This window comes from Pristiophorus japonicus, chromosome 9 (assembly GCF_044704955.1).
Source record: "Pristiophorus japonicus isolate sPriJap1 chromosome 9, sPriJap1.hap1, whole genome shotgun sequence".
NCBI classification, from domain to species: Eukaryota; Metazoa; Chordata; class Chondrichthyes; family Pristiophoridae; genus Pristiophorus; species Pristiophorus japonicus.
The window spans coordinates 11075474-11098548 of NC_091985.1; the positions used below are offsets into that span (position 1 = coordinate 11075474).

At 43.8% G+C, this 23075-nt stretch overlaps 1 protein-coding gene across 1 annotated transcript in view; it reads left to right on the plus strand.

Moving 5' to 3' along the window:
• Positions 1-23075, plus strand: part of LOC139272935 (collagen alpha-1(XII) chain-like) — a 317348-nt gene that overhangs the window by 282408 nt on the left and 11865 nt on the right. Inside the window, exons 59-63 of the mRNA XM_070889065.1 lie at positions 5291-5362; positions 12739-12774; positions 15639-15705; positions 21352-21537; positions 22661-22738. Of these exons, the coding sequence (XP_070745166.1) occupies positions 5291-5362; positions 12739-12774; positions 15639-15705; positions 21352-21537; positions 22661-22738 (439 nt within the window). The remainder of the gene's footprint in view (positions 1-5290; positions 5363-12738; positions 12775-15638; positions 15706-21351; positions 21538-22660; positions 22739-23075) is intronic.

Genomic DNA, 23075 nt, shown 5'->3' on the forward strand with positions numbered 1-23075 from the left:
CCCATCACATAATCCACCTGATTTTACTTTTCCACTGATTCTAATAGAAAGAAAAAATTAGGCAGGGTGCATAACCAGTTTTGCTTCTGCATTGAAGTTGGAACTTATCCCCCGTTGCGTTCTTCACAGCATTCAGTTAGCTCAATCGGTATTTCACCTTGTCACGCTCGTCCTGTTCCTCTCTGGATAATCATCCAACCCCTTTGAGAAGATGTTTGGAAGTTCACGATATTAAATTTAAACCTTGCACTCTGTCACTGAAATTACATTAGCCCCCTCTTTACACTGGCTCCAATCCACCGAATTATGTCACAAGTTGCATAGATAACGCAAAGAGCCTGGCTCAGATTCAACCCATGATATCATTGTTGGAACAGCATGTCCACAGGGAGTGAGTAGAGAGCAAGGAAACCACTGGAACTGGAATTACATTTAAAAGGAACTTGAATCATGGGAATGTAAGGAACCTGATAACTTGTCAGGATTCTGAGGGCCAGTTTTCTTGTCATTGCGGAGGGAGAGAAGCCAGAATTGGTGTCAGTGTCATCATCTCGTGGCCAAGCAGCACACCAATACATGGGGACAAAAATTGCATGATGGTAATGCGATAACTAATAAAACAAAACACTTAGAGCAGTAAGTCTCCAGAACAGAAGGAGGCCATTGGGCACATCATGTCTGTATCTTCTCTTGACAAGCGCAATCCAAGATTAACCTCTCTATCCCGCACCCTCCCCATAGCCCTGTATTAACCTCTGCTTCAAATAGTTATCTAATGTTCCCTTAATAGATGCATTGGTCTCTGCCTCAAGCAATTTGGAAAGCAAATGGTATGTTAGCCTTTATAAAAGTATTGGAATATAAAAGTAAATAAATCTTACTGTAATTATATAATGCCTTAGTGAGACCACGCCTGGAGTACTGTATACAGTTTTGGTCTTCTTACCTAAGGAAGTATATTAGAGGAGTGCAATGAAGGTAGCCTGACTACCTTCAATGTAACTTCACTAGACTGATTCCTGGGATGAGGGGATTGTTCTATGAGGAGAGATTGAGTAGACTAGGGCTATATTCTCTGGAGTTTAGAAGAATGAGAAGCGATCTCATTGAAACAAATAAAATTCTTAAGGGGCTTGACAAGGTAAATGCTATATGTTTTCCCTGGCTGGAGATTCTAGAGCTTAGGGGTCAGTCTCAGAATAAGGGGTCGACCATTAGGGCTGAGATGAGGAGAAATTTCTTTACACAGAGTTGTGAATCTTTGAAATCCTCTCTCCCAGAGGGCTGTGGATGCTCAGTTGTTGAGTATATTCAAGGCAGAGATCGAAAAATATTTTAAAAATATAAGAAAATCAAGTGATATGAGCATAGTGTGGGAAAGTTGAGTTGAGGCAGAAGATCAGCCATGATCTTATTGAATGATGAAGCAGGCTCGAAGGACCGAATAGCCTACTCCTATTCCTATTTCCTCATTCTTATGTTCAACCATTCCCAGTGGCAAAGCATTCCATGCTCCAACAAACCTGTGTAAAGACATTTCTCCTGACCTCTCCCCTCACTCTCTTAAAAACTATTTTAAATTGATGGCGCCTCTCATCACTGACTTCCTACCCAGAGGACATAGTATTTACCTATTCACTCTATCAAAAGACCTCAGAAAATTAAAACCTCCGTTAAATCTCCTTAGCCTTCCCTGCTTCAATAGACAAAATCCAACGCACCCCAAAACCGCGACACATTACTGACTGTCAAGGAAGGATTGATGAGCATAGTCCCTGAAGCCCCAGAGCCTAACCTAGTTAGATAGAGGGAATTGGGAGGTAGGAGGATCCTGCAAATCCCCTGGGAGGACAGGCGCACCACCGTCAGTGTCCTCGACCAGGCTAACATCCCCAGTATTGAAGCACTGACCACACTCGATCAGCTTCGCCGGGCAGGCCACGTAGTTCGCATGCCAGATACGAGACTCCCTAAGCAAATGCTTTATGTGGTAAACGAGCCAAAGGAGGACAACGGAAACGTTATAAGGACACCCTCAAAGCCTCCCTGGTAAAATGCGACATCACCACTGACACCTGGGAGACCCTGGCAGAAGACCGCCCGAGGTGGAGAAAGTACATCCGGGAGGGCGTCGAGCTCTTCCAAGTCTCAACGCAAAGAGCATGAAGAGGCCAAGCCCAGGCAGCGGAAGGAGCGCGCAGCAAACCAGTCCCACCGTCCCCTTCCCTCAACGAATGTCAGTCCCACCTGTAACAGGGTCTGTGGCTCTCGTATCGGACTGTTCAGCCATCAAAGAACTCACTTTGGGAGTGGAAGCACGTCTTCCTCGATTCCGAGGGACTGCCTATGATGATGATGAGAATGCCCCAGTATCTTGTCTCTCCTCATAACTACTTCCTAGCCACTTCTGTATGAGTGTCTCGAAAAGGCTTTTTGCCTACTAACTTAAATTGGAGGTTTAGCTTTAGATTTGTGCATTGAAGTCAGAATGAGCCTGCCGCTGTATTTTCCTCATTCTGTCATTGACAGGGATGTAGTAGACACCATTATGATATCATTTTCACTACCATGCCATCTAAATGGGTAGAGTTCTGTAGTAGTTATGTTACTGGACTAGTAATCCAGAGGCCTAGACTAATAATCCCGAGGAGGTGAGTTCAAATCCCCCCATGGCAGTTTGAGAATTTGAATTCAGTTTTTAAAATTTGGAAATAAAAAGATGATATCGGTAAATGTGACCAAGAAGCTGTCAGGTAAAATAAAAAATGACTGATTCATTAATGTTAGGACAGGAAACCTATCCTCCTTACTCCTTATGTGACTCCAGACCCACACTAGCAGCCCCCCGTGTCTCATGAGATCCCACCACCACCTTCTCAGGCAAACTTGGGAATGAATGCCGGCCTTGCCAGTGATACCCACATCACGAGAATTTATTTTTAAAAACTCAAGTATAAAAGTTGTATATTTTACATTAAGTGAATGCTGATTCAATCCTGGCTACGTATTGAGGACACAAGACTTTGAGAGGTCAGATCATGCTCGCAGCCCCTCCCCCCCATTTCCTACACCTTACACACTTTCTGATTCAGGAGCAGCATGGCGAGGACCTCGGGAGTAATGTTAGTTAGTGGAGCTCTCATAACGTGCATGAACCACGTTCCTCTGATGCTATTTCAATGCAGACATTAACTTGTCAGGTTAATGGCTAGGTTGAAATATCATGGAGAGGAACATGGGGCCCAAAATTCAGTACCGCTGGAAAGCTGGTGCTCCCCCCACCTTTTTGTGGCTGTTAGCGCCAACATTTTTTCGTGGCTGGGCCACCCCATATTCAGCTCCAAAAGTGAACAAATGGGTTCCAGCTCTAATGAACATTTCCAAAGTGGATTTTTCAGCGGTATGGCTGTCTTAATTTGAGCGTTATCACCATTGAAAAATTCAGCTTGCAGGTAAGGGTTTCTAACAGCCACAAAAAGGTGGGGGGAGCACCAGCTTTCCAGCAGTACTGAATTTCGGGCCTCATGTTCCTCTCAGTGATATTTCAATGTAGCCATTAACCTGTTAAAGGCCAGGGTTTGCAGCAAGGCCCTGAGGGGGGAAGGAGTTGGAAGGATGGCTGACGTAAGAGAGCCAACAGGTTCACTGATATGGTGCTGGAGACACTGATGGACGGTGTGGAGGACAGAAGAAGAATACAATTTCCTGACGTGGGGAGACCTGGCAGACCGCCAGTACATAATGCATGGAGGGAGATTGCAGGGGAGGTGTCAGGCACCTCCATATATGTTAGACTGGCCAGCTCCCAAGAAGGTGCTGGTCAGTCTGCACCTGGCCCTTCCAGGGTGGTGATAGGTCAATGCCTCCTAGCTCTGGGGCGATGGGGATCCTCCTCCTCCTATGCCTTCTCGTCCTCAGGTGGTACTGCTGGCTCGACCTCCAGCGGCTGTCCCCTCATGATGGCCAGGTTGTGCAGCATGCAGCAGACCAAGACAATTATGGGGACCCATTGAGGAGAGTACTGCAAGGTGCCACCAGAGCAGTCCAGGCACCGGAACCTCTGCTTAAGGATGCCTATGCATTACTCGATGATGCACCTAGTGGCCCAATGAGCGTCATTGTATGCATGCTGTGGCGCTGTCCTGGGGTTCTGCAGTGGCGTGAGCAGCCAAGTGGTAGGGGATATCGTTTGTCCCCAAGCAGCCAACCGCAATCCTGAATCGGGCCGGTCAATACGGTGGGCACACTGGTCTGGTGCAGAATGAACGAATCATGGCTGCTGCCTCTCTTGCCTGCTGCCTCTCTGCACGGTGCTGATGGTGACGCCTTCTCCTGCATGCCACCCTGTTTCTGAGCAGTTGTACCAGTTGTCGCCCTCCCAACACTCCTCCCATCCTCAGGGTGAACCCTGCCAAGCAGGTCTCTGCAGCCCACAGGCCTCCACTAAAAAGAGTCAGACCTGAAAGTTGGACAAAAGTATGTGCAAACCTCTGAGCAGCACTCAGCAGGTTTAATGAAGCCAAAACAATTAATAAAACTATATGAAAAGATAAATACAGCAGATGATGTAATCTGACATAAACACTAATAATTAATAAAACTATATGAAAAGATAAATATAGTGGATGATGTAATCTGACATAAAAACATTAGTAATTAATAAAACTGTATGAAAAGATAAATACAGCAGATGCTGGAATCTGAAATAAAAACACTAAAATTAATAAAACTATTTCATTACCAAAGGGCCCCGATTGCAGCAAACCTCCAGTGGTGTTGCGTTCGAGCACTGACTTGAATATCTCACGGTAGCATTGCCTGAAGAACTCCTACCTTTTTACCTTTCCAGCGGCTTCACCCCGCCATTTCTGGTGGAAGCACACACCGCTCAAATCCAAGTAGCCGACCGCGGTGGCCGATCGATTTTTTCGATCGGCCGCCCAAACCCTGTGCTAGCCGTCCCTTCGGGACGGTGAATTTCGGCCCCATGGTGTGTTACGCATATGTACAACAACAGGATCACACATATTCCTTATTTTGCAGACATTTTTAAAATGTTACTTGCCCTTCAAAGGCAAGTAAAGAATCATTCCTGCTATCAAGAAATGTAACTTCAAATGAAGTTGGATATGATTCCCCTCTCTAACAAGTAATCTCAATCTTCACTATCTCTGACTCAGCAGCTAATTGTGTTTGTGGACCTACATTGGTCAGATATAACTGTCTGCTTTTATTAGGTAGGTATTCGTTACAAACTGTTAAGACTCACATGTTCCTTCTTGCTTTTTAGGGTACACCAGGTAACCCAGGTACTCCTGGTCAAACTGGGAATCAAGGCAAACAAGGTGACACGGGACCACAAGTAAGTGATCAACTTAACTAATTCAATACCTTGGTTCAAATTAAGATGTGGAAGGGAACTCCAGTGTTAACGCTTGGCATGCATCTGTTGATATCTGTGGGATCTTTTATCTTCAAAATATTATCTTCCCTTCAATGTGTAATGTATTTGCTTCATGGGTTCTTTGCTTAAGAATTACATAGAAACATAGAAACATAGAAAATAGGTGCAGGAGTAGGCCATTCGGCCCTTCCAGCCTGCACCGCCATTCAATGAGTTCATGGCTGAACATTCAACTTCAGTACCCCATTCCTGCTTTCTCGCCATACCCCTTGATCCCCCTAGCAGTAAGGACCTCATCTAACTCCTTTTTGAATGTATTTAGTGAATTGGCCTCAACAACTTTCTGTGGTAGAGAATTCCACAGGTTCACCACTCTCTGGGTGAAGAAGTTCCTCCGCATCTCAGTCCTAAATGGCTTACCCCTTATCCTTAGACTGTGACCCCTGGTTCTGGACTTCCCCAACATTGGGAACATTCTTCCTGCATCTAACCTGTCTAACCCCGTCAGAATTTTATATGTTTCTATGAGGTCCCCTCTCATTCTTCTGAACTCCAGTGAATACAAGCCCAGTTGATCCAATCTTTCTTGATAGGTCAGTCCCACCATCCCGGGAATCAGTCTGGTGAACCTTCGCTGCACTCCCTCAATAGCAAGAATGTCCTTCCTCAGGTTAGGAGACCAAAACTGTACACAATACTCCAGGTGTGGCCTCACCAATGCCCTGTACAACTGTAGCAACACCTCCCTGCCCCTGTACTCAAATCCCCTTGCTATGAAGGCCAACATGCCATTTGCTTTCTTAACCGCCTGCTGCACCTGCATGCCAACCTTCAATGACTGATGTACCATGACACCCAGGTCTCTTTGCACCTCCCCTTTTCCTAATCTGTCACCATTCAGATAATAGTCTGTCTCTCTGTTTTTACCACCAAAGTGGATAACCTCACATTTATCCACATTATACTTCATCTGCCATGCATTTGCCCACTCACCTAACCTATCCAAGTCGCTCTGCAGCCTCACAGCATCCTCCTCGCAGCTCACACTGCCACCCAACTTAGTGTCATCCGCAAATTTGGAGATACTACATTTAATCCCCTCATCTAAATCATTAATGTACAGTGTAAACAGCTGGGGCCCCAGCACAGAACCTTGCGGTACCCCACTAGTCACTGCCTGCCATTCTGAAAAGTACCCATTTACTCCTACTCTTTGCTTCCTGTCTGACAACCAGTTCTCAATCCATGTCAGCACACTACCCCCAATCCCATGTGCTCTAACTTTGCACATCAATCTCTTGTGTGGGACCTTGTCGAACGCCTTCTGAAAGTCCAAATATACCACATCAACTGGTTCTCCCTTATCCACTCTACTGGAAACATCCTCAAAAAATTCCAGAAGATTTGTCAAGCATGATTTCCCTTTCACAAATCCATGCTGACTTGGACCTATCATGTCACCTCTTTCCAAATGCACTGCTATGACATCCTTAATAATTGATTCCATCATTTTACCCACTACCGATGTCAGGCTGACCGGTCTATAATTCCCTGTTTTCTCTCTCCCTCCTTTTTTAAAAAGTGGGGTTACATTGGCTACCCTCCACTCCATAGGAACTGATCCAGAGTCAATGGAATGTTGGAAAATGACTGTCAACGCATCCACTATTTCCAAGGCCACCTCCTTAAGTACTCTGGGATGCAGTCCATCAGGCCCTGGGGATTTATCGGCCTTCAATCCCATCAATTTCCCCAACACAATTTCCCGGCTAATAAGGATTTCCCTCAGTTCCTCCTCCTTACTAGACCCCCCGACCCCTTTTATAACCGGAAGGTTGTTAGTGTCCTCCTTCGTGAATACCGAACCAAAGTACTTGTTCAATTGGTCCGCCATTTCTTTGTTCCCCGTTATGACTTCCCCTGATTCTGACTGCAGGGGACCTACGTTTGTCTTTACTAACCTTTTTCTCTTTACATATCTATAGAAACTCTTGCAATCCGTCCTAATGTTCCCTGCAAGCTTCTTCTCATACTCCATTTTCCCTGCCCTAATCAAACCCTTTGTCCTCCTCTGCTGAGTTCTAAATTTCTCCCAGTCCCCAGGTTCGCTGCTATTTCTGGCCAATTTGTATGCCACTTCCTTGGCTTTAATACTATCCCTGATTTCCCTTGATAGCCACGGTTGAGCCACCTTCCCTTTTTTATTTCTATGCCAGACAGGAATGTACAATTGTTGTAGTTCATCCATGCGGTCTCTAAATGTCTGCCATTGCCCATCCACAGTCAACCCCTTAAGTATCATTCGCCAATCCATCTCAGCCAATTCACGCCTCATACCTTCAAAGTTAGCCTTCTTTAAGTTCTGGACCATGGTCTCTGAATTAACTGTTTCATTCTCCATCCTAATGCAGAATTCCACCATATTATGGTCACTCTTCCCCAAGGGGCCTCGCACAACGAGATTGCTAATTAATCCTTTCTCATTACATAACACCCAGTCTAAGATGGCCTCCCCCCTAGTTGGTTCCTCGACATATTGGTCTAAAAAACCATCCCTTATGCACTCCAGAAAATCCTCCTCCACCGTATTGCTTCCAGTTTGGTTAGCCCAATCTATGTGCATATTAAAGTCACCCATTATAACTGCTGCACCTTTATTGCACGCACCCCTAATTTCCTGTTTGATGCCCTCCCCAATATCACTACTACTGTTTGGAGGTCTGTACACAACTCCCACTAACGTTTTTTGCCCTTTGGTGTTCTGCAGCTCTACCCATATAGATTCCACATCATCCAAGCTAATGTCCTTCCTAACTATTGCCTTAATCTCCTCCTTAACCAGCAATGCTACCCCACCTCCTTTTCCTTTTATTCTATCCTTCATAGCCACAAGAACTAGTTGGTTTATTAACAAACATTTAACAATCACACCACACATTACCAGTTCATCCACTCAGCTCACAACTGCATACCTCATCATGGATGACTTAGACCCAACTGACTGGGGTTTTATTGAGTCTTGTGAATATCACGTAACTGGCTAAGCCACTCACAGTGCAACAGCTCTACAAACTTATGAGCTTACTCACAGGTATATACATTACACAATGCTCCACCACTGCCATGATGGCAGTAGACTGAATCTCTGCACAATTGAATAGATTATGTACACCTTCCTATATTACTGCTGTATGGCATTTTATCAGAAATTCTCACGGTCCCTGAAACCACAGACCAATTTCATGGGACAGCTCTCCCTGATGTATTTGTCCCCAATTGTTGTGCAATGAAATATTTTCATCTTTCAACAACTATGATGTGATTTTTTTCTCCTCCCCATTATTAACTACTGAGGACTAATTTCTCTCCTTCCTGTGCATATGAATGAATAGATGGCATTTGAAAACAACTTTGCCCTTGAAATCACACCGTGCAACATTAGTGTGCGAATGTTTAATGCATCTGTTTGAATTTCCTCTGCCTGCTATTTTAATGTGGTAGCCTGCTTCTTTTAAAGTTCCCACACTGGGGATTTTCAGATCAATTCATTAAATATTCACTCACTCATACTGAACACGATAACGTCAAAGCCTTTATGATTCTCACTGTTGACTGTTTCAAGCTGTGTATACTCAAACTGATTTAAGCTGAATATTTTTTTAGTTTCCTGATCTGTTAATAAATGAAACTCAGATGTGGACTCAGTGTGGTGCTCTTCATGATAATGTTATCATGAGCCTAGTTGATGAAGTTGTCTTATGTTGTTAGTTTACCCTGGAGTCTTTAGTCTAAATTTTCCACTATTTGTATAGTTTAGACCTGATTGACCATTTTTTCAACACACTCAAATGAAAGTGTGATATTTGTGCACAATTTTCCAAAGCCAGCTCATTAGCATAATATCAGGTGCATTTTTGGATGGGAGTAGGGAGAAAACGGGTGGTGGGAATGAAAAATTATGTGCAAGAGAAGTTTAATGGGATGAGACAAGTTAAAAGGGAGTGGCGCAATAGGGTGACTAAAGTCCTGAAATACTTCATCGAATCTCAAAGGCCATTGCAACCCATTAACAGCCTTCGTCAAGATTGAAGGGGCAAGGGACTAAGAAATGGCAGGCAAAAATGAAGAGAAAGGGAATTCAAGGTGAAACATCAGTCTGTGGGCAAGTGATGGTGGAGATGATATTGCGCAAAGTGATTGTGAAGGTGGTGGTCTTGTCTTGTTCAGCATGCCTGCAGGAGGGAGAGCAAAGGTTTAGGCCACAGATTATTGTTGATGTCACTGGCTGTGCCAGCCCTATGCTATGTGGTAATTGCAGATGCCCTTGCAACAAGCGGTACAAATCTGCATCTGCCAATCTGCTGATCCAGAGCCTGAGAAGTTAATTCCCCATTGACATTGCTCGGTAGATGTGCCTGGGATTGTAGATATGGTTGGCGGCATCTTGACAGGCTTGGTCAAATCAGACTGTGACTTTCTTTTTTATTATTCATCTTTAAGATATGGGTGCCATTTATTACCCATCCAGAACATACGGAAATTATATTAGCCAAAACTGTAACTATCGAAAAGCAATAAAACAACAATGAAATAAACTTCTGTATTCAACAACTACTTCTCATTAGGACTCTTGCGGGTTAAATTATTTGTGTTAGTTGGATTGAGAAAGGCTTGTAGCTCTGCAGCACATTCTCATAGGAAAAATAATGTAATGTTCCAGGATTTCAGACTGGTTTCCAGATATAGTTCTATCGCAGAAAAATGTAGAAAGCTACATATGAGAATGTGGACCACAAATAGATCAATGTGGTTGTTTTGGCAGCCTCTCAGTTCCATGAAGGGAGGGCATTCCTCACACATACTTCAGCTAAGGTAACCTTCATGTTCTCTTAGGAAGTAGATTCAGTTACCTGGATAGACGGGAGAAGCTGGGGTTGTTCTCCTTAGAGCAGAGAAGGTTGGAGGAGATTTGATAGAGATGTTCAAAATCACGAGGGATCTGGACAGAGTAAATGGAGAAACTGTTCCCATTGGCGGAAGGGTCGAGAACCAGAGGACACAGATTTAAGGGGTTTGGCAAAAGAACCAAAGGTGACATGAGGGAAAACTTTTTTACACAGCGAATGGTTATGATCTCGAATTCACTGCCCGAAATAGTAGTGGAGGCAGATTCAATCGTGGCTTTCAAAAGGGAATTGCATAAGTATCTGAATGAAAACAAATTGCAGATCTATGGAGAAAGGGTGTGGGAGTGGGACTAGCTGAAGTGCTCTTGCAGAGAGCTGGCACAGGCTCGATGGACCGAATGGCCTCCTTCTGTGCTGTAACCATTCTATGAAAATCCTCTGTGACCTATTGTTAACGACTTGGTCAATGCGTTCGGCTGAATTTCCTCTGTGAGATATTTGTAATTAATTGATTAACATGTTGTTGAAGTTGTTCTGTGTGATATTTATAATGAATTGATTAGCATGTTGTTGAAGATTCGCTGTTTAATATTTGTTATGGCCCGGAATTTGAGGTCCTGGCAGCGTTTGCCGTCATTTCGCCCTTGAAACTGACCGCAACTTTTCTTTCGCGCAGCTTAATGCAGAAATCCTGAAGTTGCAGTGTTGCTCCACAGGCTGCGCTGTGACCCCCATTCCCCCACAGAGCCAGCAATCAGTGTAATCTCTCAAATCATGGAAACTGCTGAACACATCTGCTCTTCTGCAGTAATTATGCTGTTACATTTCTCACTAAAAGTTTGACCTAAAGAGATTAGGTGTAACTGGGCTTTTAACAGTGTATTGACTGCTAAGCAAAGGTTATAGCTCTGAAAAAATGAATTTTAATCTTGTGCAGTGTCAAATTTATCCATTTTAATAAAAAATTAAAATTTTTAACAAACTGTTCAAAACAATTTTTTTTAATTTTCTTTTGGAAGTTTTTGCATCTTTATTTCAGGTTTGCCTTTTCTCCATGTGATAGCACCAATCTTTGCTTTGTTTTTAAAAAGATAGGATTTTAAGAGTTTACCCACTTCTTGCTTGCTGTCTGTTAATTCTGCTTTTTGGCTGCTTAGACAGCTTGTTGACGTCACAGCAGTTCGCACTAGGGGATTTCCACTATTCTCCGTTGATTTGAATTACGCGTCAGAAAACCCAAAGTTCTCGGCACAGAGATTGCAAGATCTTTGTGCGAAGATTACTTTGGGACCAGCGGCGAATGCCTTTGCTCCACCGCTGACGCAAAATTCCGGACCACTGAATTTATTATCATGTTGTAGTGAAGTTTTTTTGTGTAATATATGCGATGGATTGATGTTTTGAATGGAGTATCTCTGTAATATTTGCAAGGAATTGATTAACACATTGGGGTGGACTTCCTTTGCCTGCTTTGTCCAAACAGTAACCGGAGACTATCACTCCAAATCAACTCATTTAAAATATTGCACAAAACCTTTTTCTACCCGTTGGTCTTTTTGGCTGAAACTGTTTAAAAGCATGCAGTTACGGTGTCAACTACAAAGAGACAATAAGAACTTGCAACTGGCCCTAACTAGGAAGCGAGATCAATCAAACAGGACTTATCCTGATCGCTACTCAGCGATCCCCATGGGAAAGCACAGTGTATGAATTGGGACCAGGCCTGGCTGTGATGCTTTCCATGGTTGAGTAGCCTGAAGTTAACAGAAAGTAAAATCAGGTGGCCGATCTGATTGTGTCAGCTTCCTGCTGGGTGGGTTAGGATTACCATCCTCCCCACCTAACCCACCCCCCAACACCAATGTAACAGTAACTTTCCACCTACCACTCCTTCTTTAAGATCTCCCTTAAAACCCATCGACTTGTTTGACCAAGGCTTTGGTCGCTCTTGCTAATATCTCCTTCTTTTGTCTAATTGTACCCCGAAACGCTTTGAGATATTTTTCTACTTTAAAGGCACTATATAAATGCCAGTTATTGTAACACAAGTGTATTATTATGATGCTAATGTGAGCCTATGAGTCACAACATTCTAATTATTGAGTAAACAGAATTGAGGTAATTCAGAGTTTATTGATTGTTTAATCAGGGAACTTTGCACATTGAAATATGCTTAAATCTATGATTCTATGTATAACATCTGTATTGTGATGTCTGCATTTGTATTTTGTTTAATTATATGTTGTTAAAATGTAGATGTTAAAAGTTTATGGCCGAGAAATTTGTCTCGGCCGGTGGTGCAAAACGAGTTTTATCAAATTGGCCGCCCGTTATGCGCAGCGCCTGATATTCAGTTCCATATTCAGTCAAAGTGATTATATTTAAAATTATAATGCAATTAAAAGAATTCTTTTTTTTTTAAAACAGGGACAAACTGGCTCAAAGGGAGAGAAAGGGGACCGGGTAAGTGATGAGTGTTGGGAGATTGTATCCTCCAACTGCATTGTCATGACCCATTCTTTGTTTGAAATACAACAACTCAGAAGAGCTGGATTATATCGACTGGGACTGCTCCAGCCCCTAAAACAACCATTTTAGGTTACGAATCACTAAAGTCCTGGTTTGGTTTGATGATCATTGAATTATGTAAGTCCGACTTTCCCGAAGTTCTCTCTGCAGAAGCTAGCAGCAGCCTCAACAGTGGCTTCATGACGTTTTCCTGTTTGGTATTGCGCATTTAAAATGTCGCCCCAAATAGTGACTAAAGGAGTTCTTACTCCAGTATGTGCATATCATCATGATTTCAATCACTGTTTTGGTTAATTAAATCGATTGGATCTCTTAGCAAGGAGTGAGAGTCTACTTTTTGATTGGAATAAGTAACTCTTCGGCACTGGTCATCTGTTTCAGTACTAATGTACTATGTACTGATTTCTCCTGTCTAAGCCTGACAAGGCAATACAGTTATTGAGGGATTCATGTGGTTTATATAAAGGATAATGGATACCTGAGAATAAGTTACAGGATGGAATCTATTCGAGGGGTTCAGGTGGCTAGTATCAATAATGGTGACCATGAAACTACCAAATTGTCATAAAAACCCATCTGGTTCACTATTGTCCTTTCGGGAAGGAAATCCACACCTGGTCTGGCTGATATGTGACTCCAGACCCACAGCAATGTGGTTGACACTTAACTGCCTTCTGAAATGGCAGCTCACCACCACCTTCTCAAGGGCAATTAGGAATGGGCAATAAATGCTGGCCTTGCCAGCGATGCCCACATCCCATGAACAAATAAAAAAATAAGATAGAAACATAGAAACATAGAAAATAGGTGCAGGAGTAGGCCATTTGGCCCTTTGAGCCTGCACCACCATTCTATAAGATCATGGCTGATCCTTCACCTCAGTACCCCTTTCCTGCTTTCTCTCCATATCCCTTGACCCTTTTAGCCGTAAGGGCCATATCTAACTCCCTCTTGAATATATCCAATCAACTGGCATCAGCAACTCTCTGCAGTAGGGAATTCCACAGGTTAACAACTCTCTGAGTAAAGAAGTTTCTCCTTATCTCAGTCCTAAATGGCTTACCCCTTATCCTTAGACTGTGTCCCCTGGTTCTGGACTTCCCCAACATCGGGAACATTCTTTCTGCATCTAACCTGTCCAGACCCATCAGAATTTTATATGTTTCTATGAGATCCCCTCTCATCCTTCTAAACTCCAGTGAATACAGGCCCAGTCGATCCAGTCTCTCCTCATATCTCAGTCCAGCCATCCCGGGAATCAACCTGGTGAACCTTTGCTGCACTCCCTCAATAGCAAGAACGTCCTTCCTCAGATTAGGAGACCAAAACTGAACACAATATCCCAGGTGAGGCCTCACCAAGGTCCTGTACAACTGCAGTAAGACCTCCCTGCTCCTATACTCAAATCCCTTAGCTATGAAGGCCACCAAACCATTTGCCTTCTTCACCACCTGCTGTACCAGCATGCCAACTTTCAATGACTGATGTACCATGACACCCAGGTCTCGTTGCACCTCCCCTTTCCTAATCTGCCGCCATTCAGATAATATTCTGCCTTCGTGTTTTTGCCCCCAAAGTGGGATAATGGATACCTGGGAGTGAGCTACAGGCTGATCCACAACGACCTCCAAGCCCCTACCCCCCCCCCCCCCGCCTCGCTGCAATTGCTTTCCACCCAACAGTGAAATACTGGCTCGATTCCACAGTGTGCCAGATCCTCCCTCCCCGACACCCGCCTCCACAGCGAGCTGTCTGTGCGTGCTGACTCAACACCCGCAGCTCTCCAGCATCATGCAGGTGAGGCTCATCCATCATCAAAACAACCCGGGTATCTCACTGAGGGAATTAGGAGGTGGCTCAATGGTCTGCTCGCTCGGTGCCCACCCAAGGTGCAAGTCAGATCGTTTGAGCTGTGAATGTTAACTTTTAGTTTATAATCACACTTTATACCCTGATCTGAAATCACAGCAATAAAATTACTCCCACGACACCCACTGTTGAGCCTGCACCCCGCCCAGTGCTAGGTTTATTGTAATCGGAGCTGTCTTTAGTGTGCGATCATATCTTTCCCAAGGGATTAGTGATCGTAGTATAATCACCTCAATTTCATTGTGAATAATCAGCAGAATTTAGGGGACTAATGAGCAAGTGATTACTGGAATGGTTGTTTTAAATAAAGGACTCGCCTTAAACATTTTGCATATTACTAAGTAAAAATTCACAATGAACAAGAGTTCCAAAGACAGTTTATTCTGCGATCAATCCTAAGTATGAAATTGCTCTTGGATGTTAGCGCTAAACAGCTGTTTTTTTTTTCCATTGACTTCACCTTTGCCTCTGAGTCTGAAGGTTGTGGGTTCAAGTCCCACTCCAGAGACTTGAGACCATAATCCAGGCTGACACTCCAGTGTAGTACTGAGGGAGTGCTGCACGGTCTTTCAGACATTAAATGTCTGCTCTCTCAGATAGGCGTAGAAGATCCTATGGCACCATTCGAAGAGCAGGGGAATTCTTACTGGTACCCTGGCCAAAATTTAACCCTCAATCAACACCTAAAAATGAATGATCTGGTCATTTATTTCATTGCTGTTTGTGGGACTGTGCTGTGTGGAAAATGGCTGCCGCGTTTCCTTCATTACAACAGTGACAGCACTTCAAAAGTACTTCATTTGCTGTAAAGCGTTTTGGGATGTATTGAGGTTGTGAAAGGTGCTATATAAATGCAAGATCTTTCTTTTCTTTTTTTAACCTGGATTTAACTGAATTAGTGAAATGTGTTTCTTTTTTAACCTTTCTAGGGAGACTTCGCCTCCCAGAACATGATGAGGTCGATTTCAAGACAAGTCTGCGAGCAGCTGATGAACAGTAAGTGGGACTACCGGTTGCTAGGGCAACCACAGGGCTTTTGTGGACAAGAGCTGGAAGTAGTTTGCTGCGTTCCTGGTTTCCTGCACTTGAGACAGCAATTAATCTGATGTACATTCTCTTGAATATGTGAGTGGAGTGGGGCAAGGAACGGATTACACATCATTCAGCCGCTGCGTTCATACTTTCCATCTTCAGTGCCACGCAACTGAGGTTTACTGTCGGTCACCTGACACACCAGTTGGAGAGCATTGGCAATAATATGGGTTTACCTGCCACCTGCCAATCCAGATATTTCACTCTTGCGAACAGATGAAGCCTTTTGTTGCAAGTTGAGTTCACTGCTAAAATCTCGTCCTGATAGCGATCGGCTGACAGGCCAATTGTCATTATTATTTTGTGTGGCCCTCGATATCTTGCAGCGTCGATAGGTTTCCCGGGGAGGGGGAAAGTATACACAAACACCTTAAAAATGCCAATGTGAAAAATATTTAAAAAGGCAGGTTGGCTTCAGTTATGATATGTAGGCAAATATGAGCTTGTCGGTAAGACTTGAACTCAAAAGCATTTTATACTGACAGTGTGCTTCTGACATTCGCAATCTCTATTCCTCTAGCAGTATTTAATGTGTTTTGTAGGTCCTTAGAGAGGGGAGCAGGAAATGGGGGATTATAACTGGCCCTCCAGCAAAGATATGTGACATACAGACGTGGTGCAAAAGGGGACTCAGCTGCTCAGAATGAGCACCCCTCTCCTGGAATCCCAGCTCCTGCGTAAACATGCCTTTGATTACGTAACCTCGGTTGGGGAAGACAATGCGCTCCTACCAACATTGAGCAAGGAGTTAGTGTCTTCCTGATGTTCCTTCATAGGTACGACTCCTCCTTTTGGGGTCAAAATTCGTTTTTTAACGCCACCCGTTGCCATTGGAGAAGGGCGGCTAAGTCCTTACTGTCAGCAGTGACCATGTTGTTCCTGGGCTGACTGGGAATTTAGTTGGGCGGTGGGGGCGGCAGCAAGACGCACCGCTGTGCGCTCGGCCGCCACCCATGGGGGAACGTCGAGCGTGTAACGCCCCCCTTGCCACCACGGCTGCGAAATTAGGTGAGTATGGTGTCTTTACCGGCAGGAGTCCGTACAGGCTGGGATAGGTGGTGGGACATCGGGGATCTTGGGGTGGTAGGGTCCAGGGATCAAGGCAAGTGTTTTTGGGGTTTTTTTTACATTTAAGGTATTAATGGGACCAGTCGGAAACTTTTTTTCATTTTTTTTTTAACCTTGCATGCCGGCAGCCTACTGTGGGGAAATTCGGTAGGCCTATTGAGGTGCCGCTCCGTTGGCACCCGAGGATGAGTGTGCAATGCCACTTTTAGCACTGCTCCCCTATCGTTGGATGGCAAAACTGAGGCAGCACCTACTGCCTGGTGTTAAAAACAGCACTCAGCCAGTGACACCGCTTCAAAAGCAGCGGGACCGAATTTCAACCCCGTAGCGTCTGCTTGAAAGAGTTTCCTGTGACCATCAACATTGTGGTTCAACAGTATAGCTTCAGAAAAGGGCTGCTCCAGGGATGCACTACATCCAGCCTCAACACCTGAAACGATGCTGTCACACCGCCATGTTTTGGTAGTGTAGTGGTTATGTTACTGGACAAGTAATACAAAGGCTTGGGCCAATAATCCACAGAACGCGAGTTCAAATCCCACCAATTTTGAGAATTTAAAACTTGGTTTTAAGAAAATCTGCCCCTGGAGTCAGGGCTCACACCTACCTGGCTCTGCAGCCTCTTCTTCAGCATTACCCGCCCGACTGGAAGCCAGCCTGTCAATCAGACTGACTTCCGGGCGAGAAACCTGCCCATGACGTTACATGCATGCTGTGGAAGCGTGCGGGGAAAGCCGGACTTCCGGTTTTTCCTGGGCTCTATCCGCACCCCCTCCCCCCGCCCCTTGTGGGTCAAAAATGTAACATTAAAACAGATTATATGGTCATTATCACATTGCTGTTTGTAGGAGCTTGCTATGCACAAATTGGCTACCGTGTTTCCTACATTACAACAGTGACTATACTTCAAACATACTTAATTGGCTTTAAAGCGCATTGAGACGTCCTGAGGTTGTGAAAGGCGCTATATAAATGCAAGTCTTTCTGCATGGAGCAGTGTGTGTCGGAAGTCTGTACACAAAGGCATGGGCCAAACTAGAACTAATGACCTGCCTGGAGGAAGAGTTTACTAGGGAATAAGTAGTAAAGGGCACAATGCAAACAATGATATATAAATAAATAAATATTTAACCAAGTGCCAGAGAGGTGAAGTTGTTTGGATGGCAGCCTTTAACTCATCTTCAGCTATGAGGCAATATTAATTAAGAGGTCAACAGTTTCTTGCAAACAAATCCTGCTCAAGTGTAGAATAGATGAAGAGAATTCTTTGGGCTTTTTCCTCTTCAGAACTAGCAATGTTACAAGTGGAATATATATATATATATTTAATGTGTATGTATATATATCAATGACTCTTAGAATCATAGAAATTTACAGCACAGAAGAAGACCATTTTACCCAATGTGTCCATGCCGGCCAAAAAAGAGTTACCCAGCCTAATCCCACTTTCCAGCTTTTGGTCCGTAGCCTTATAAGTCACAGCACTTCAAGTGCATATCCAAGTACTTTTTAAATGTGGTGACGGTTTCTGCCTCCACCCTTTCAGGCAGTGAGTTTCAGACCTCCACCACCCTCTGCATGAAAAAAGTTCTTAACTCCCCTCTAATCCTTCCACCAATTACTTTAAATCTATGTCCCCTGGTTATTGACCTCTCTGCTAGGGGAAATAGGTCCTTCCTAGTTACGCTATCTAGGCCCCTCATAAATTTATGCATTGTGGCCAGACACAAAACCTTCCTAACTCATCCATTTAATGACTTTAATTCTCGGATGCTGGAAGTATGTGCATTTTGGACAGGTCGATTGGTTAAATAGCACATTTTGCCATGGGATGTCCCAATTACCAGGTTTCTGGTGAGTTCGATACCCATGCAGACTAATGCTTGCCAACTTCTGAAAGCTTACAGCGTGTTGCACACAAGCCCATATCCTGCCTATGTCAAAGTGTAGCAACTGAACCACAGAAAAACAAAATACTGCGGCTGCTGAAAATCTCAAATAAATTCAGAAAATGCTGGAAATACTCTGCAGGTCAGGCAACATCTGAGGAAGACACAAATAAACTTCCGGAAATTCTAGGAGACCGAGGGTCTAGCAAGAAGGAGGAACTGAAGGAAATCCTTATTAGTCAGGAAATTGTGTTCGGGAAATTGATGGGATTGAAGGGCAATAAATCCCCAGGGCCTGATAGTCTGCATCCCAGAGTACTTAAGGAAGTGGCCTAGAAATAGTGGATGCACTGGTGGTCATTTTTCAACATTCTATAGACTCTGGATCAGTTCCTATGGATTGGAGGGTAGCTAATGTAACCCCACTTTTTAAAAAAGCAGGGAGAGAGTAAACAGAGAATTATAGACCGGTTAGCCTGGCATCGGTAGAGGGGAAAATGTTGGAATCAATTGTTAAAGATGTAATAGCAGCGCATTTGGAAAGCAGTGACAGGATCGGTCCAAGTCAGCATGGATTTATGAAAGGGAAATCATGCTTGACAAATCTTCTAGAATTTTTTGAGGATGTAACTAGTCAAATGGACAAGGAAGAACCAATGGATATGGTGTATTTGGACTTTCAAAAGGCTTTTGACAAGGTCCCACACAAGAGATTAGTGTGCAAAATTAAAGCACATGGTATTGGAGGTAATGTATTGATGTGGATAGAGAACTGGTTGGCAGACAGGAAGTAAAGAGTAGAAATAAATGGGTCCTTTACAGAATGGCAGGCAGTGACTAGTGGGGTACCGCAGCTATTTACAATATACATTAATGATTTGGATGAAGGAATTGAATGGAATATCTCCAAGTTTGCAGATAACACTAAGCTGGGTGGCAGTGTGAGCTGTGAGGAGGATCTAAGAGGCTGGAGAGTGACTTGTACAGGTTAGGTGAGTGGGCAAATGCAAGGCAGATGCAGTATAATGTAGATAAATGTGAGGATATCCACTTTGGTGGCAAAAACAGGGAGACAGAATATTATCTGAATGGTGACAGATTAGTAAAAGGGGAGGTACAACGAGACCTGGGTGTCATGGTACACCAGTCATTGAAAGTTGGCATGCAGATACAGCAGGCGGTGAAGAAGGCAAATAGCATGTTGGCCTTCATAGCGCGAGGATTTGAGTATAGGAGCAGGGAGGTCTTACTGCAGTTGGTGAGGCCACACCTTGAATATCGTGTCCAGTTTTGGTCCCCTAATCTGAGGAAGGACATTCTTGCTATTGAGGGAGTGTAGCGAAGGTTCACCAGACTGATTCACAGCATGGCAGGATTGACATATGGAGAAAGACTGGATCGACTGGGCTTATATTCACTGGAATTTAGAAGAATGAGAGGGGATCTCATCGAAACATATAAAATTCTGACGGGATTGGACAGGTTAGATGCAGGAAGAATGTTCCATTGTTGGGGAAGTCCAGATCCAGGGATCACAGTCTAAGGATAAGGGATAAGCCATTTACGACCGAGATGAGGAGAAACTTCTTCACCAGTTTGTTAGATATATTCAAAAGGGAGTTAGATGTGGCCCTTATGGCTAAAGAGATCAAAGGCTATGGAGAGAAGGCAGGAATGGGGTTCTGAAGTTGCATGATCAGCCATGATCATATTGAATGGTGGTGCAGTCTCGAAGGGCAGAATGGCCTACTCCTGCACCTATTTTCTATGTTTCTATGTTTCTATTTGTTAAGTAATTGCTTATTACTTTTTGTGCTTTGTTTGGTGCTTGGTGGTGCTTTAAATGTCGTTACTTGCGCCGATTCCTTAACTATAAGTAAGGTCGTTCTGTACGGACAAAAGTGGACACATACGCTGCCCTAAGTTAGTTTAGTACAACTTTTTTCTGGCCAAATTGGCTTAAATGGTGTAAGTGGCTGGGAACGCCTCCTTTTGGGAAAAAAAACTGACCTAACAAAAAACCTAACTAACTCACTTACACTGGCGCAAATTAAATGGCCATATTAGCAACTAAAAAGATACACTAGAAAAATCAAGTTGCACCAAAAAAAACATTGCAACTCATGGGGAAATTTGGGCCCCCGAGCACAATAATCTAGGCTGACACTCCTGAGATCGAAGGTGCCATCTTTAGGAGGAGATGTTAAATTGAGGCCCTGTTTGCCCTGAAGGCTGAATCTAAAGGATTCTATGGCACTATTTCTAAGAGTAGGGGAGTTATCCCCAGTGTCCTGGCCAATATATATCCGTCAACCAACATCACTAAAAAATATACCTAGTCATTATCACATTGCTGTTTGTGGGAGTTTGCTGTGTGCAAATTGGCTGCCACATTTCAACAATGACTACACTTCTAAAAGTACTTAATTGGCTGGAAAGCGCTTTGGAACGTCCGGTGGTCATGAAAGGCGCTATATAAATGCTAGTCTTCTTCTTTCATGAGATTGGGAGCTCTGGAGAGAACAGAACTAGATTCACAGCATTACATAAAGAAAACAGATTTTGGCTTAAGATATTCCGTTAACTTTTGCAGACCAGATGAGAAGAGTGAACTCGTTGATAAACCAGATCCCCAATGGTTACTACAATCGGGCTGTTGCTGGGCCACCCGGACCACCCGGAGCAACAGGTAACACCGGAGCAGTCGGAGAAACAGGGCCCTCAGGCCCACCAGGATTCCCAGGAACACCTGGTGTTCAAGGCAGACCCGGTGAAAGAGGTATGTGACATTCAATCTAGTCTTTTCAAGTGTGCTAACCAGACTTAAAGCTCGTTGCTGTTCAGAATGTTCCACTTGCATTAGTGTATGGTGAAAACGTAAAGATGAAGAAGAGAAGGTTCAACATTTCATGTGTGTAGTGGCTTGGTGTTGCATCTTCAACTAAATGCTTTCTAATTCAAACCTCCCCCATAACCTCTCCACTGCCAAAAATTTGAGACAGGAATAATGTCCTTGGGCAATGGCTCACCTTGGTTGGATCAGAACCAACTTTAGCTATTATAGATGGGTGGCAGCATAACTGGGAAGTCAACAGGAGTCCTGTATGAACAGCTAACTGTTACCTGCAGCATTGTACTCTCCTGGGCCTGGGAGAAGCAGGCTGACCTTTGATTACGAATTGTCTGTGCAAAATTTTGACAAGGCTATTTTAGCAATGATAGCAGGCACACCGTCGTCCTTTTTCCTACAGATTAGTAAACAGTACCGGTAAAGTCCAAAATCCTTAGATTGCAGCCAACACACCGCAACATTACCAATCGCGTTCAGCACCAACTGCTAACGGCTGTCAGGAAGGGTTATGATGGTTCCGGCACATAATGAGGGGAAAGCTTTGATTTTGAACCTGCTACCTTTCTCCCAACCCGATATGATCACATCCATGGTATCCTCACCTGATGCCACTAGCAAGAGGCCCATACTATTTCCCGAGGCATGGCCCGGCAGATGTGGGGAGATTTTGTTTTGTGTGGCAAGGAGGACGATCCTCTTGGTCCCACGAAAAGCAGTGGCTCTTGGGTGTTACAATTCCAAGAAGATCGGCAAATTCAGATTTAATTTGAATTAAGCAACATAATTAGCATCGTAAAATAGGAATTTAGTGCAAAAAATCTGACTTGGCTCTTCGCAAATTCTGATGGATTGACTGGGCGTTACCGGCATCATCTGCTTTTATTCCATCCTAAAATATTCAATAACTGAGGCAGCAATGGCCCTTTTAAGCTAGAAGTAGAGAATATCGGCATGTTCGTGTTTTATTTTTGCTTCATTGTTAATGAACTGTCTGAATCTTTCAGTATTACATCATACTCTCAATAGCACGTCTTTTCTCCTTCGCTGCTAGGTGCCTCTGGAGAAAATGGTGAACGAGGCAGTCCAGGTATCGGCAAACAAGGGCCGCGAGGTTTACCTGGACCCCCTGGTATGTAGTTTTATTTATGAGCAAACTATTGCATGGAGCAACGTGTGCAAGTCACATGATGCAGAAGATTTCATTGCTCCAAATTTGTCGGGGTAGCAAGTGAATTAAAGAAATAAACAGATTGCTCCACTCTACTCAGTTCTGGTGCCAATATTTTGGGGGTTATTTTAACTTTGGGTAATTGTTTAAAATGGGCATAGTGAATTGACTGCCCATGAGGTGCCCTGTGCAATCTTCCTTTTCATTGACTTCAATGTCAATACTCGGAATGAACTTCGGGGCGAATTATTTTTTTCTCAGCTTTCAACCATTAAGCTATAAGAGAAAGCTTGGAAAT